This window comes from Salvia hispanica, chromosome 5 (assembly GCF_023119035.1).
Source record: "Salvia hispanica cultivar TCC Black 2014 chromosome 5, UniMelb_Shisp_WGS_1.0, whole genome shotgun sequence".
In the NCBI taxonomy this organism is placed as follows: Eukaryota; Viridiplantae; Streptophyta; class Magnoliopsida; order Lamiales; family Lamiaceae; genus Salvia; species Salvia hispanica.
The window spans coordinates 39,091,614-39,106,702 of record NC_062969.1 but is presented as its reverse complement, the minus strand read 5'-3'; the positions used below and the strand labels follow the sequence as shown (position 1 = coordinate 39,106,702).

Genomic DNA, 15,089 nt, shown 5'->3' with positions numbered 1-15,089 from the left:
ATTCATATATTATGTTCTCTTTTTACTTTTCAGTATAACCCGTCACAGGGGTCGTCGTCGTCAAAGCATGAAACGATCCCAAGACAACGAAGGATATAGATGATCAGGTGTTTTATTTAAGGCATTATTGATGAAATATCGTTGTTGGAATAAGACCGGAGGCATCCGAAGCTTGATGCCCGCATAGAACAAGTTCAAAACAACGTTGAATTCTTTCATCAAGAGCTGAATCCAAAGAGCAGACCATGAGCCGTAAGCTTAGCCACTGCCTTCTCCAAACTATCGACACGCAAGAGTATGACACGAAGGAACGTGCTCCAACCATCATTCACACCACAACAAATGTGATTGAGTAAAGACAATTGAACTCAAAACTAACAAGAACCAAGCGAAATTTAACCTCAAGACAATCCTACAAAAGAGGCCTATAGTCATAACTTAAAATGAGCTAACATTCTCCTTCACAAAACTCTTCAGTGAGAGAAAGCTTGAGGCATACATGGTCGTAGGGGTGTAAGTATCACGATCCTCTCGACCCACAACGTCATAGTCAAAAGTTTTCGACTTGTTGGAGTAGTAGAGTAGTTTTCCAACGTTTCGTTGAAAAACCTTAGTGCGCTCAGAGGGAACTTTTTTCCACGTGTCGGTCCCAACGGTGCATACTTTGCACTCATATTGGCATGATGGTAATGGATTCTTAATTATGTACTCGTCAACGAAGTGGTTTTTTGACGCAAACCCTAACCACCTTATATAGGTCGGTCGTTCCACTCACACTAAATCCAAAATTCTCAACTGCAAGATGATCTTTGAAGGTAGTTTGTACAACGGAGCATGATATAGTTACGTGTGACTGGATTGCACAAGATAAGATCATCATGATTGACGCCACATAGAATTGCAGCACCCATATTCGAACTTGAACGGTCAAATTTAAAGATTGTACCATGATATACTTTATCATAATAACTTAGATATCCGATATTAATCACCATATCACTAGACAAGACACATTAGTGAAACTAATTTAATAAACATACTAATAATTTATTCATCAGAATGTATATAGCAAGAAAATTAAAGCTACACCAGATCATAAACAAAACCCAAGAAGCTACAAATAATATCTTAACAAAAGAGGTACACTCTCTCATGTTCCTTACCATTTATGCATTTCACAATCAGACATGAAAGAAACTACAAAGTCACAACTCAAAACGAGCTTACATTCTCCACCGCAAAACTCTTGAGGAGAGACAAAGGTCGGGGCATACACGATTGTAGAGGGGAACATTAGAAGATCCTCTCAAGACACAATGTCGTAGTCAAAAGTTTTCGTCTTATTTGAATAGCAGAATAGCGTGCCATCCTCCCATTCCATCAAGGCGTCACCATTTTTGAAAATTCTAATAGGCCAAACATCAACAAAACCAAAAAGCCATTCATCTTTGCCGCTCTCACAAAGTCTATCAACACCAGGGATGACAAATATCTTTGTCCAACTGTGCTCGTATTCCTCCATCAACCAGATTATAATGCACCCATCGGTGGTTGAAATATCGCTTACACAAAGGCAATCCCGCAAAACACAGAGTGACCTACTCGAGTAAAAACCTGTACTACTAGGAAGAGGAGGTGCAGGGAAGGTGCTAAAAAGTTCCGTTTCAAGATCAAAGCAACAAATCCATTCACCAGAGCCTCTTCTTGTTTCCTTGACGGTCCAATGAAGATTCCCATTCACAAGCACCCCTCCAACATCGTCACATAACCTGAGGGAGTCACTAAAGGGAACTTTTCTCCACGATCCAGTTCCAACAGTGTATACTTGGCACTCATATTCGTACTCCTCTGCTGGTTTTTCACCGAAAATCCTAACCACCTTATATTGGCCGGTCATTCTGCTCACCCCGAATCCAAAATTCTCCATGTCAAACTCAACTTTTGGGGTGGTTTGTCGCGGAGAAGGGAGCTTGATATAGTCACAGTGTGATCGGATTGCACAAGATAAGATCACCACGAGCAAAGTCTTTTAGAAAAATCAAACCATTAGTTGAACTATGAATTATTTCATCAAAAGGGAGCTTGAAGTTGAAGCTCACGTCCCAACGATGCTCCTCATCCACAAATTCATCCATTTTGTACGATTGTGCACGTGTTTCAACTGCAATCCCCAGGACTGATCTCGACAGGTGTGAATTCACAAATTCAGGAATAGCGAGCAGACCGAGCCATGGCTTACAAACACACTTGCACGCCATAGCTTCTCGAGTCGGGACTCTTGAGAGGATATCTAATACGATTTCCGACGATAGATATTTGAAGAAATCTTTCCCCATTTGGGAATTATCAGTAGTTTTCATCATCTCTCAGCTTAATTACACCTTCATCATTAAAATTGAATTTATAAAAGTTGGTTTGGCTTATAACAAATTTGAAACAGATAGAATTACAAATCTGCAGCAACAGAATCTTAAAATCATAGCATCAAAAATGCCGGATTACAACAAAATTGAATATAAGCCTAAAGCCCTAATTTAACAAGACAGAATTCATCAAAATCAATAAGGCCTAAAAAAGCAAAACAATTTACGGCGAAATCTCAAAAACAAGGGCATGTAGCTAGAAAACGAGCTAAAATAGAGAGATTGAAAAATGTTGAGTGATGAATAAGAAAGTTCATTTACCTTCCTATGGAAATGCGGTGGAGACGGCGGATCTTCAGAGTGGCGCCACTGAGGTCGAAATGTGTTTTAAGATTTGAAATAATAAATGTGTCTGACCATGACCATGTTAAGAAAGTGATTGTATTTAAGTGGTTTTTTTTTTTTTTTAAGAGAATCCATAGTGGACCCACTCAAACCCTGATATGTTTGGTCGGAAGGAAATGCCTAATTTCATTAAACTGAATTGAATATTAAGAAGAAAGAGAGATTGTAGAAACAAAAGTAAACATGACTTAATGATGGAAGAAATACCATATTCAAGTTAGATATCTGCAGGAATTAGTAATATAACATGAATACATGATCTAAAAATGGTAAGTTAACTTGAACAAGATATATACACTCCTTCGAATTCCAAAGCAGGAAGAAAGAAAAGAGCCAAGTAAATGAAAAGATGATGACGTTGTAAATAACATGAGAAATGAAATAGGGAACAGACATCCAACAATGGAGTGAACAAATTTGTAAAGAAACAGAGACTATCTATCTAGGATTAAGTTGTAGGGTTCAATTTTATAAACCAAACATAATACATATTTAATTATTAGATTTAATCTTGCCAATCGAACATCCCCTAAGTTACTCCAATTAAGTATTAGTTCGAATGTGTAATTGCAACAACTTATCTATTTATAACTAATTGTGAACTTTTTTTTTGCAGGCAAAGGTGCTTTGGATATGCTTTGGAAAATGGAAGCTATATAGTAATTGTCATAGGATAGGATTTAATGCTATCCTGGATGTCTATTTTCTATGCTATAAAATATTTTTAAATTATACAGCACAGGTTTCCATATATATCTTGTAAAGCTTAGTTACGATGTTAGCATATGAGAGAACACATAAAATAACGTTTCCCTCCAATAACACCTCCAATGGCATTTCTAAACTATTTCACACAACTCCCACTTATAAGAGTGATGCTAAATGGCCACATTATGACCAGCCATAATCTTAAAATATTATTAAAATTCTGTGTAATTAATGCTCTATTGTTAAAATTTATGCATCTAGAGAGTAACAATTTTTTTAAGACTAATTTATCCTTAAATATTAAATACTTATGTAGTACTCCCTCCGTCCCATAAAAGTTGAGTCGTATTCCTTTTTAGTCCGTTCCAACAAAGTTGAGTCATTTCCTTTTTTAACTAAAGACAAAACATCTAATCACTTTTACTTTATTCCATCATTTACTTTACTCTCTCTTATCTTTCCTACTTTTTTCATCTCTCCTATTTATTTAATATAAATTCTTAATCTCCGTGCCCAAAAGTTTTGTCTCAACTTTTATGGGACGGAGGGAGTAGAATATATTTACTTATGTAGAATCCAACTAATAAATTTTAGTTACTGAATAAAATTTTAATTTTAAATAATCTTGATTTAAAATACGTTTAATCAGAATATTCAAGTAACTTATAAATATTAATAATAATAAAAATATTATTTTAATATTTTTTTCGAGGAAGAGTATTTCAATGTTAAAATATAATGTCATATTTTGATATTATCAATTAATTAATTATATATATTCCCTCCGTCCCAACTAAGTTAGTCGTATTTATTTTTGAATATTCCAACTAAGTCGAGTCATTTTCTTTTTTAACAAAAAAAAAAATATTCAATCACTCTTACTTTATTCTAATCCACCATCTACGTTACTATCTCTTTTTATCTCTCTTATTTTATTCATCTATCCTATTTTTTAACACAATTTTTTAATCTCTGTGCCCAAAAGTTTTGACACAACTTAATTGGGACGGAGAAAATATAATATCATAATATACTTTTATATATAAAATATTATTATTGATTTTGTAACATTTCATGATATAGTGGTGTTATACATTGTAGTATTATGTCACAGTATACTTACTAGTCAAGAAATATATACTACTATAAATATTCGATGAAATTGAATATTTTAATGGATCTTGGATTAATTCCTATTTTTTTTAGGTTATTATGAATAAATTATTGAATATTATTTGATAGTAATATATTGTTGAATTAGTAGCATTGAATTTTTAAGTATTGGTTATTGGATATTTTGATTCTTACATTCATTAGTCAGTTATCAACCGAGAACTTAGCGTAGGAATCGAATATAATTTGGTTTTTATGTTGATTACAAGATTGACGAAAAATCTATAATCAATTAATTAGTAGAATATGCGGACCTCGTTACAATATAATATAATATATATATATATATATATATATATATATATATAAAATATCTACAAACATCACTATAATGTACATTGAGACATATTACGGCTCAAATTCAATTATTTATAAAAAAAAAATCAATTATTTATAAAAAAAAATGTAATGATCTTTATAATAATTTGCAAATCTAAGTTGTGCCATTTATGGGTTTTTATATTAGCACTATTAGATTATTCAACTTATTTGTGGTCTCAATTTATATCGATTCAAATGAGAATTTTAATATTAAGTAGTTATTCTCGAATTTAATCACAAATTTTAATTAATATATGATTCGTTTAAATAAATATAACTAATAAATCAAAATATTAACACTCCATTGTACTATAATTTTTATACCTATATAAAGAATACTAATATAGGAATATGTTAATATTATAATATACATATTTAAAATAATTGATAATACTGAAATATAACTTAATTTATAAGTTCTGTGATTTTAAACAGTATGATGAAAGTGTCTAAAAATACATAAATTAGGCTAAACTAAAGATTAAGTTAAAATTGATTTTTATGCCTCCAACTCCACTTCTCAGACGCCATTTTCCATAATCAGTTAGATTCTTCAGTAGTACATTAATTATATTGAGAAAAGGGTTATTTTGTAAAAATACACAAGACATTAAAGAGAGTTAGTAATTTATTGACCATTATATCCTATTATGGCCAGCCATAATGTGGCTACATAGCATTTCCCTAAATATAATGCCTCTAATTTTTAATAGAAATATTCATATTCTTCACATGTTAAATTCCTGTGTTTGTTTTGGTTTTAAATCAAACTGAGAAAGTAATCAGAATCCGAGAACAAGGAAAGTTAGTACAACTTTCCAGGATTCTGAATCCTAACTTTTCTTAGATATTCTTTTTCCCAGTTTTAAGATTCTTACATATTTAAGCAATATGATATAGTTTTATTATTATTATTATTATTATTATTATTATTATTATTATTATTATTATAATAACTTAGATATCTGATATTAACTACCATATCGCGCGATAGACCAACACGCGTAATTCTTTTCAATTGATGATGTTCATACTTCTACTACACGGTACTATTATATGTTAGCAAAGGATAATATGCCTGGGCGTAGCTCAGTTCGTTCCGAAAGGTTAGATTTGCCCCAATTTAAACAAGGGTAATGCTACGTGGCCACATCATGGCTGGCCATAAAATGGCATTTTAGTAAATTTAGATGGTATGGCTATTAATGTTTCAAATAAGTCATTTACTGCTCAAATAATTTTACACTATTACCCTTCTATTTTTATTTCATTTCTCTAATCCAAATTTTACACTTTTATACGTATTTCTTTTATTAGATTCATTCATTCTTTAATTTTCTGTTTTCAATAATTTATTTTTACACTATTTTTTAATTTAAGATTAAGTTTTTGTCCTTTTAAAATTGTTTTCCTATTATACCAAGTTGGAATCAATATTAACTAAGTTGTAACACGATTAGATTGTCTATAATATTTTATTATGTTATATTGTAAAAACAATTAATTATACTAAAAATATAGTGTATTACAATATAATTTCATATATCAATATACTAATAATTGTTTTATACTAGATCCAATTGACCAAAAGTTCAGTAATTTAATTTAAATATATAGAAGAGATTATGGAGAATTTAATTTCCATTTAAAATAAAGTAATTGAGAAATTTAAATAAAAACATTAAATGAAATGAAATATAAAGTTTAGTAATCCTTATGAAATAAATTGATTTAGGAACTAATTTGATAGTAGTTTATTTATCATTTATAATATTAACCCATGATTATTAATATAAATAAGTATATTGATCAAAGATCAATTTTACTTATTTGTAAATATACAAACATTTAGAGTATTTTAAGTAAATATGAAAAATAAAAGTATTACCACGATGCGTTGGTATTATAAATATAGGGTAGTGATAAAATGAAACTTATATATTGTACAAACTCAAAACTCCTCAACACAGCTTCAACACAGTTTCAATACAATATCAACACAGTGTAAAATTTCAAGATTTTAATGTCAACACAATATCAACACAGCATCAATCATTGACTACCGTTGAAATTCTGTTGACATTTTCCTGTTGATGTTTTTTGTGATCTGTTGATATTTTTCAATTATCCAAATCATAGTTTTAGGTTTGTACAATATTTAGAGTTTCATTTGATCACATCCCTATAAATATAAGAAAGAATTAAATTAATTATCATGTAACCTTAATAAATATTGATTTTTGTTTATATAAATTTCATGCAATAACGAATGATCGAATTGTATAAATTCTAGTCTCTTCATATTTATATTTCATAACTAAGGGTACAATTGTACAAATAAAATTGATACTTTTTAGAAGTATTAATTTCAACGAAATGACATTAAATACACTATCTTTTATTAATTTTTTTATTTTTATGGTGGGCCATAATATGGTCATTTAGCACTACTCTTTAAATAAATGATAAAATATTAATAGCAACATTCCATATATGATATTTCTTTGCATCACATATGGTTGCAATTAATTTAGTCCTAATCCCCAATCCATTCCACAAAATATAATTTGGTAAATTAGGTATGGCTAATAAAATTTTTTGCAAAGTACTAAATCATTAGGTTATACATATACAAATTTTTGCAGCAATAAAATATTTACTACATTATACTATCAAAATATAGAAACACAAATCCTAAAGATACTAGTACAAAATCGAATATAAGCCTAAAATCCTAACGCATTCCACAAGATGGAATTCATCAAAATCATCATGGCCTAAAACAAGTTCTACAAGAAGCAAAATGCATGGATACTATAGTCTTACAACAATGCGAAAAAATGATAAAATAAGGATCAATTTACTGCGCAATAAATTAGCACAATATTTTATTATGAAGTATCGGTCGGGCTGACCCGAGAAAAAAGCAAAGCTCGTTCCGGAATTTTGTTCACACATTCAATTTAATGTTGGGCCATGACAGCTCAATTATACTCATTGGGCCGGACCAACACTTCTTCATGTAAAGCCCATTTATTAGAGTGTCCACAGTGGGAGGGCCACGGCCCCCCACTACTAGAGGCGCATGGAGGCGCGGGGGGGGGGGTGGAGGTTGACCAACTTAGGGGCAGGGGGCGAGGCGCGACCCTCCAGTGCAGGTGGCCGAGAGTCGCGGCCCTTGGGCATTCCGATTTTATTTTGAAATTTGTTTATATATATCTTCTCCATCCATTTTTCACTTCACACTCATTTTTACACTCTAAATTTCCTTTTATACAATTTTCATACTATCAAAAATGCAAGGTGGAGTTCGGCAACTTTCCACCCTCCCTCGAAATCAGATGTGGAGTTCGCAATCGCCGCCGCCGTGGCAACATACACCCCAATACCGGGGTCAATCCTCCTCTCATCAATTCCAATCCTCCCAATTCCAATACACCCAATCTCCTCTATCTGAATCTGATAGATTCGCATGGGAACAGTTGATGGGGACACTAGGGACCCCGACATCCGGTAGCGTGGATATGGAGAGAGGGGGCGATGGAAGAGGCGGCGGTGGTGCGGGGCGAAGCCAAGGCCGTGGGAGAGGCGCCGGCAGCGATGGGGAGCAGGGGGCGGCGGAAGTTGCGGGCGAGGCGGTGGAGGTATTCTAAAGCCCGGAGGAATCCATTGCTGTAGCCGGGGCCTGGGAGGCGGTCATGACGAATGCCCTCATTGGTACGGATCAGACCAACATTTGCTTCTGGAAGCGCGTCCTAGGGGTGTACAACAGATTCAAACCACCAGGCACCGTCGAGCGTACACATGGCCAGATCTGGAAGAAGTTTAGCACGATAGTAGAGACGTGAAGAGGTTCAGTGGCATATACGAAACCCAACTCCGCATTGCTGAGAGCAGCCGCATCGAAGCCGACGTACGGGCGTTGTCGCATCAGTTGTCTAATACTGTAAAGTGGCCCAAGTTCACCTACTGGGATGAATACTTCGTTCCCGAAATTCAAGGCCATCATTGAGGAAGAGGAGCGTGCTCCTGATGCGAAGCAGACAAGATTTGGCGTAGCCGGCATCTACAGCAGTAGTAGCGAGACGATGCTTTGGAAGAGGCCCCCTCGTCACTCTCCAGGCGACCACGTCTGCAGGGCCAGCGTGCTGCAATCCGGGAAGCTTGATCCGCCTCCTAAGTCTCTGCTACGAGCACGTCTGCAATCGGCCCAACACCGAGGGCGACGTTGGCTCATACCCTAGAGGTGCAGATGATGAAGCAACTTCAGGATAACTTGTCCTTGTACGAGAAGTCGACTGACCCGGAGACTAAGAGGATGTACTACGACCTCATACTGAGGCTGAGGTCGAAGTTGGGGTGGGGCAAAGGGTCGGAGACGGGACACGCAAGCGGCAGTGGTGGCGGCAACGAAGGTGTTGAAGAAGATGTGCCAGATTCTGATGACGCCACTCCGTAGGCGGCGGTGGCGTCATTTTTTTAGTGTTTTTATAAAATTTTCGTTTTATAATTTTCCCTATATATAATACGACGAAAATTTGGTTTCAATTCACGCATGATTAAATTATGCAATTTTTTTTAATTATTATATTCCCTTAATTTTTATTCTAGTTAAATTAAAACATATAACAAAAAATTCAAAAAATTAATTTTAATTTGGAGCTAGGGGGCCATCATTGTGGTGGCCAAGTTTTTAAGGGAGGGCCAAGTTTATTGGGCATGCCCAAGTTTTGGTGGCTTGGGCATGCCAAGGGGGTCACCATTGTGGACACCTTAGGATCAAGTCATATCACTAAATTCAAATTTTCATAAAATTTATACTATATATTAATTAAAATATAAAAATAATTGAAAAACAAAATTTAGAATATGTGTAGTTATAGATGAAAATATAAAAAATAAATAAAATTGATCGAGCACGTCGGTTGGTCTCAGTTGGGCCAAATCGAAAATTTGCGGATAACAAATTTTGATCGACTAGCTTAATTGTGAAAACTATCAATATTATTAATTGTACAATCAAAATTTAAATAATTAACTAAACAAGCAAACTAAATTTATCTCAAGTTTCCTTTTTTCTCATCTGATACCTTATGTTGAGTTGCGACATTTAATGATAGATGATGGGATAATACAGTATCCAAATTTGTATTGAATTAATGTAAATAAGATTTTTTAGCATCTAAATATTTCAAATTGTGATAAATTTTAGTAATAAATTAATAACTCATTTTCGCCTATATAATGAATCCAATAGGGTGAATTATTATTGAATCATCTCACCCTATCTGAATTTGAACATGTTGAAGATTTATTTAGTTGTGTTTGTAATAGCAAACATTTTGCGGCCATTTGATGTTCATGGTTGCATCTTCCGTACTAAGAAGCGCAACGTTCATGTCTTAAATCGTCTCCCGAAAAATTCCCTACCTCTGACGGTGCATTGTGCATCTCACGATGACGATTTTTGTGATTCAAATTAAATTACTCCACAATTAGATAATCCATCTTCATAATTTCTCACTCTTTTATCTTCTTTCTCATCTATAACCGTCCAAAGGAAAAATGCGGTTGTATGAAATATCTCATTAACGCCATGAAGATTTCCATTAAAGAGTACACCCCCTTTAAGGTCATCGAAAAACCTTAGTGGGCCCAGAGGGAACTTTTCTCCACGTGTCAATCCCAACGGTGCATACTTGGCACTCATATTGGCACGATGGTAATGGATTCATTTTGTACTCGTCAACGAAGTGGTTTTTTATGAAAACCCTAACCACCTTTAATAGGCTGTCGTTCCGCTCACACTAAATCCAAAATTCTCAACTGCAAGTTGATCTTTTAAGGTAGTTTGCCGAGGAGAAGGGAGCATGATATAGTTATGTGTGACTGGATTGCACAAGATAAGATCATCATGATTGATGCCACGTAGAAAGATCAAACCATTAGTTGAATGATGGATTGACTCATCAAAGGGGAGTTCGAAGTTGAACACTACGTCCTCATCAGAATTGCAGCATCCGCATTCAAACATGATCGGTTAAATTTAAAGATAGTACCATGATAAACTCGATCATTATAACTTAGATTAGGACTGGCAATTTTTGATCCGACACTAATCCGCACGAAGACGAAGTTAACCCGACACGAACCGCACATTTAGGATTTGGGTCCTTATAAGGTCGACCCAATAAGAACCCGAAAATTTTGGGTTGGGTTAGGTCGGATTTGGGTCGGGTTGGATTATCCGTTAAGAAAAAAAAATTATTTTTATTAATTAAAATAATATATTAAATTTTAATTTTAATTATTTTTATTAATTAAAAAATATTATATTTTAATTTTATTAATAAAAATATGATTAATACTATTATTAATTTTTTTTATGATAAAAAAATATTACTGCATACTTAAATTTTATTAAAAAATAATTATTTAAATTATTTTAACTTTATTATTTAGATTCAATTTTAATATACTTCAATTTTATTATTTGGATTCAAAAATTATTTAAATTAATTATTTTAATTTTGTAATATCTTATTTTACCGTGTAATATCAAATTTTAATTATATAATATCATATGTCGGTTGTTATCGTATAGCGTTGAACTATATTGTAACTTACTATCATTAAAAGATGACCGATATTTTTTTGGATGACACGAAATCCGCACGAATCCGACATGACTGATATTTTTTTGGATGACACGAAATCCGCAAGAATCCAACACGAATCTGTTGGGTTGTACCTGATAAGAACCAGGATGATTTCGGGTTAGGTTGGGTTGGGACCCGATATGGTTGGGTCGATATTGAGTTGACCCGATAGCGACCCAATCTGCACGATTTGCTAGCCCTAACTTAGATGTACAACATTAATTACCATATCGCTAGACAACACACATTAGCGCAACTAATTTAATAAACATACTAATAATTTATTCATCAATTTGTTTTTCATCAGAATATAGCAAGAACATTAAAGCGACACCAGAACATAAATAAAACCAAGAAGCTACAAATAATATATTAGCATAAGAGGTACACTCTCTCAAGTTCCTCTCCTTTATGCATTTCACAATCAGACATGAAAGAAACTACAAAGTCACAACTCAAAATGACCATGCATTCTCCATAGCAAAACTATTGAGAGAGACAAAGCTCGGGGCATACACGAATGTAGAGGGGAACGGTGCACGATACTCTCGAGACACAATGTCGTAGTCAAAAGTTTTTGTTTTATTGGAATAGCAGAATAGCGTGCCATCCTCGAATTCCATCAAGACGTCGCCATTTTCGAAAATTCTAATCGGCCAAACATCAACATCAGGAAGCCTATCAACGTCAGGGATGACAAATATCTTTGTCCAACCGTGCTCATTTTCCTCCATCAACCAGATTATAATGCACCCATCAGTGGTTGAAATATCGCTTACACAAAGGCAATCACGCAAAACACAGAGTGACCTACCTGTACTACTAGGAAGAGGAGGTGCAGGGAAGGTGCTAAAAAGTTCCGTTTCAAGATCAAAGCAACAAATCCATTCACCAGAGCCTCTTCTTGTTTCCTTGGCGGTCCAATGAAGATTCCCATTCACGAGTACCCCTCCAACATCGTCACATAACCTGAGCGAGTCACCAAAGGGAACTTTTCTCCACGATCCAGTTCCAACTGTGTATACTTGGCACCCATATTTGCACTCCTCCTCCAATGATTTTTCACCGAAAATCCTAACCACCTTATATTTTCTGGTCATTCTACTCACTCCAAATCCAAAATTCTCGATGTTAATCTTGACATTTAGGGTGGTTTGTCGTGGACAAGGGAGCATGATATAGTCATGGAATTCACATTTCTTAACGATCTACAACCTAACAATACTTCGTCAGTGATTTGAATGCGGTGTGTGCATGTTTATTTAAACATGGACAAACCAATGTAATTCCCTTGGAATGTGTGTTCCACAATAGAAGTATTATTTTTAGTTATTTATCTAAAATTAAAAATTTTCATTGTTTGTTTTTCCAGGCAGGGAACAAGGATTTAAGGCTCGGTTCCGAGGAATTCACAAAATACTTTCAACTTTTTGTCTGTAAATACATTTGCTATCTTATTATTCATTCTTCATTGTCTTGTCCCATTGCATCACGAAATTCTCTGCAAAAAGAAGATTTTTTCACGGTATAGTTGTTACTCTTTACCTATAGTAGTACATTTATATGAGATTATTTTATTTCAGTGATGTTAGTTCATTTTTAAGTTTTTTCTTGATGTTAGATTGTTTTATTTTTTATTAGTTTTATTTTAATTTTTCTGTCCAGTCTATAACAGTTCTTTTTTCACGAATATAGAAATCTGGTAGGACAGTAGGAGTCAAGGCAATAAGATCAGTAGACGAAAATTGCCTAAGTTGGAAGGGCGGACTCCAGGCTAAGAAATTTTGACTATCTTTGAAACTAAGCGTTATCACGAGCTAATGTCGAAAACTGACTTCGAGAGTAGGTTTTTTTAGGTACACCTTGTGACTAACATCTACTCTCTCCGTCCCAAGGTATTAGACCAACTTTCCTTTTTGGGATGTCCCAACATATTAGACTCATTTCCTTTTTTAGCAAAAAGCATCTATCTTATTTTATTCTCCACCTACTTTTTTCTCTCTTCTCTCCCCTACTCTTTCCCTCTCTCATACTTTACTCTCTCCACTTTAACTATTTAAATATTAATTCCTTAAATCATGTGCCCAAAAGAAGTGAGTCTAATACTCCGGGACGGAGGGAGTACAATATTTTGGAGCTACAATTTTACACATTTATCGCCAACTTTGTCACTCCATAGTTTTCATGCAAAGAAAATACCTAAAACAACAAAATAACGAAAGGAAACAAAGAAGATGAAGATAATAAACTATTATATTTGTTTCGCGCAAATGCATAATCATTAATTTGTATTTTGTATTTTATTATTAAATTTTTCTTTATTTTGCTAATTGGAGTTTGTATTTTATTATTTATTTTTTCTTTAGTTTGTTATTCTTATTATTTTACAATTAAAGTTGTTGCATATAAGATTTTTCATGTCTTACGAACTACTACCTTCGTCACTTAAAAATAGAAACTATTTTCATTTAGGGTCATCCCTTAAAAATAGAAACTTTCTAATGTTTATATGTGTGTTTTTTATTTATTTTGTACATCATTTTATCTTTTATGACGATATTATTGTTCTCATCATACTTTTTAGTTATATATTAAATATTTTATGCTATCAATTTAATATTGATAGTATTTTAGTTTTGAAGTATGTATGTTTTAATGATGATAATTTTATTCGCTGTAGAGACCTGACCTGTAAGTGTCGTAATTGACAAATATTTTCATGTTAGTTTAATTTTATATCTATAATTATTTAACATATTGTTACTATATAGTACTATATTTTTTTATTTTATTTTATTCAATGATGTTATTTTTTTATTTTGTTTATTCACAATGTTTAATTAATAGAATAAAAATACTATGTGTCGCGCATAGCGCATGGGCTAACACTAGTTATAATACCGTCCAAGATCTTTCTCTCCTATGAAATTCTCTCTCACTATATTCAGTTTACAAACTCGACCCTCTTGGCTAGAGGGAGGAAGGGGCACATACGGCTACCGGAAAACCGATGGACGCGCTGCTTAAGGAGTCGAAGGTGTGGTTCAACGTGAGGTGCGATCACGCTCTTCGCTGCCGGAGCTACTTATCAGAATACTACTTGAGATAATCGCGATGTAATATGGAATATGAATGAAAATTGGTTCTAGATGGGATGACACAAATAGAAATTTGCGAATCATTGATGCAATAAACAAGTGTGAAAATTCGTTTGATAAATTAGACAAATTTCTTAGGAAATTGAAAATTCAAAATAAAATAAAGAAAGATAAAAGTCATAAAACTCAAAAACATTCAAATAAAAGCGTACTAGTACATCATAATGAATGAAACCTAGCTTTGACTACACATAAAATTATAGTACTATAAGACTAAATTTTAAGACTAATTTTTGGGTTCCCATGGGTATTTCTCTTTCCCATTTCGGTATATAGCATCTGTTTTGGCTTCATAAATACAA

General features: G+C 33.5%; 2 protein-coding genes across 2 annotated transcripts; both read right to left on the bottom strand.

Annotated features, from left to right (window-relative positions):
- Nucleotides 1-1,306: 1,306 nt before the first annotated feature.
- Nucleotides 1,307-2,336, bottom strand: LOC125190029 (F-box/kelch-repeat protein At3g06240-like). Its single transcript, XM_048087230.1, has 2 exons — nt 2,100-2,336; nt 1,307-2,026 (listed from the first exon to the last, which is right to left on the bottom strand). Exons 1-2 carry the CDS (start codon nt 2,334-2,336, stop codon nt 1,307-1,309), a joined length of 957 nt encoding a protein of 318 aa, XP_047943187.1.
- Nucleotides 2,337-12,084: 9,748 nt separating this feature from the next.
- LOC125190028 (F-box protein At1g11270-like) lies at nt 12,085-12,729 on the bottom strand. Its single transcript, XM_048087229.1, has one exon. The coding sequence runs from the start codon at nt 12,727-12,729 to the stop codon at nt 12,085-12,087; it is 645 nt and encodes a 214-aa protein (XP_047943186.1).
- Nucleotides 12,730-15,089: the final 2,360 nt, after the last annotated feature.

What these genes read in the sequence shown, in the direction of transcription:
- LOC125190029 (XM_048087230.1), bottom strand. Translation starts at nt 2,336, where the DNA reads ATGGGGAAAGATTTCTTCAAATATCTATCGTCGGAAATCGTATTAGAT. An exon ending in ATGAGGAGCATCGTTGGGAC is followed by an intron (nt 2,027 to 2,099) that starts GTGAGCTTCAAC and finishes TTTTTCTAAAAG; the next exon opens with ACTTTGCTCGTGGTGATCTT.
- LOC125190028 (XM_048087229.1), bottom strand. Translation starts at nt 12,729, where the DNA reads ATGACCAGAAAATATAAGGTGGTTAGGATTTTCGGTGAAAAATCATTG.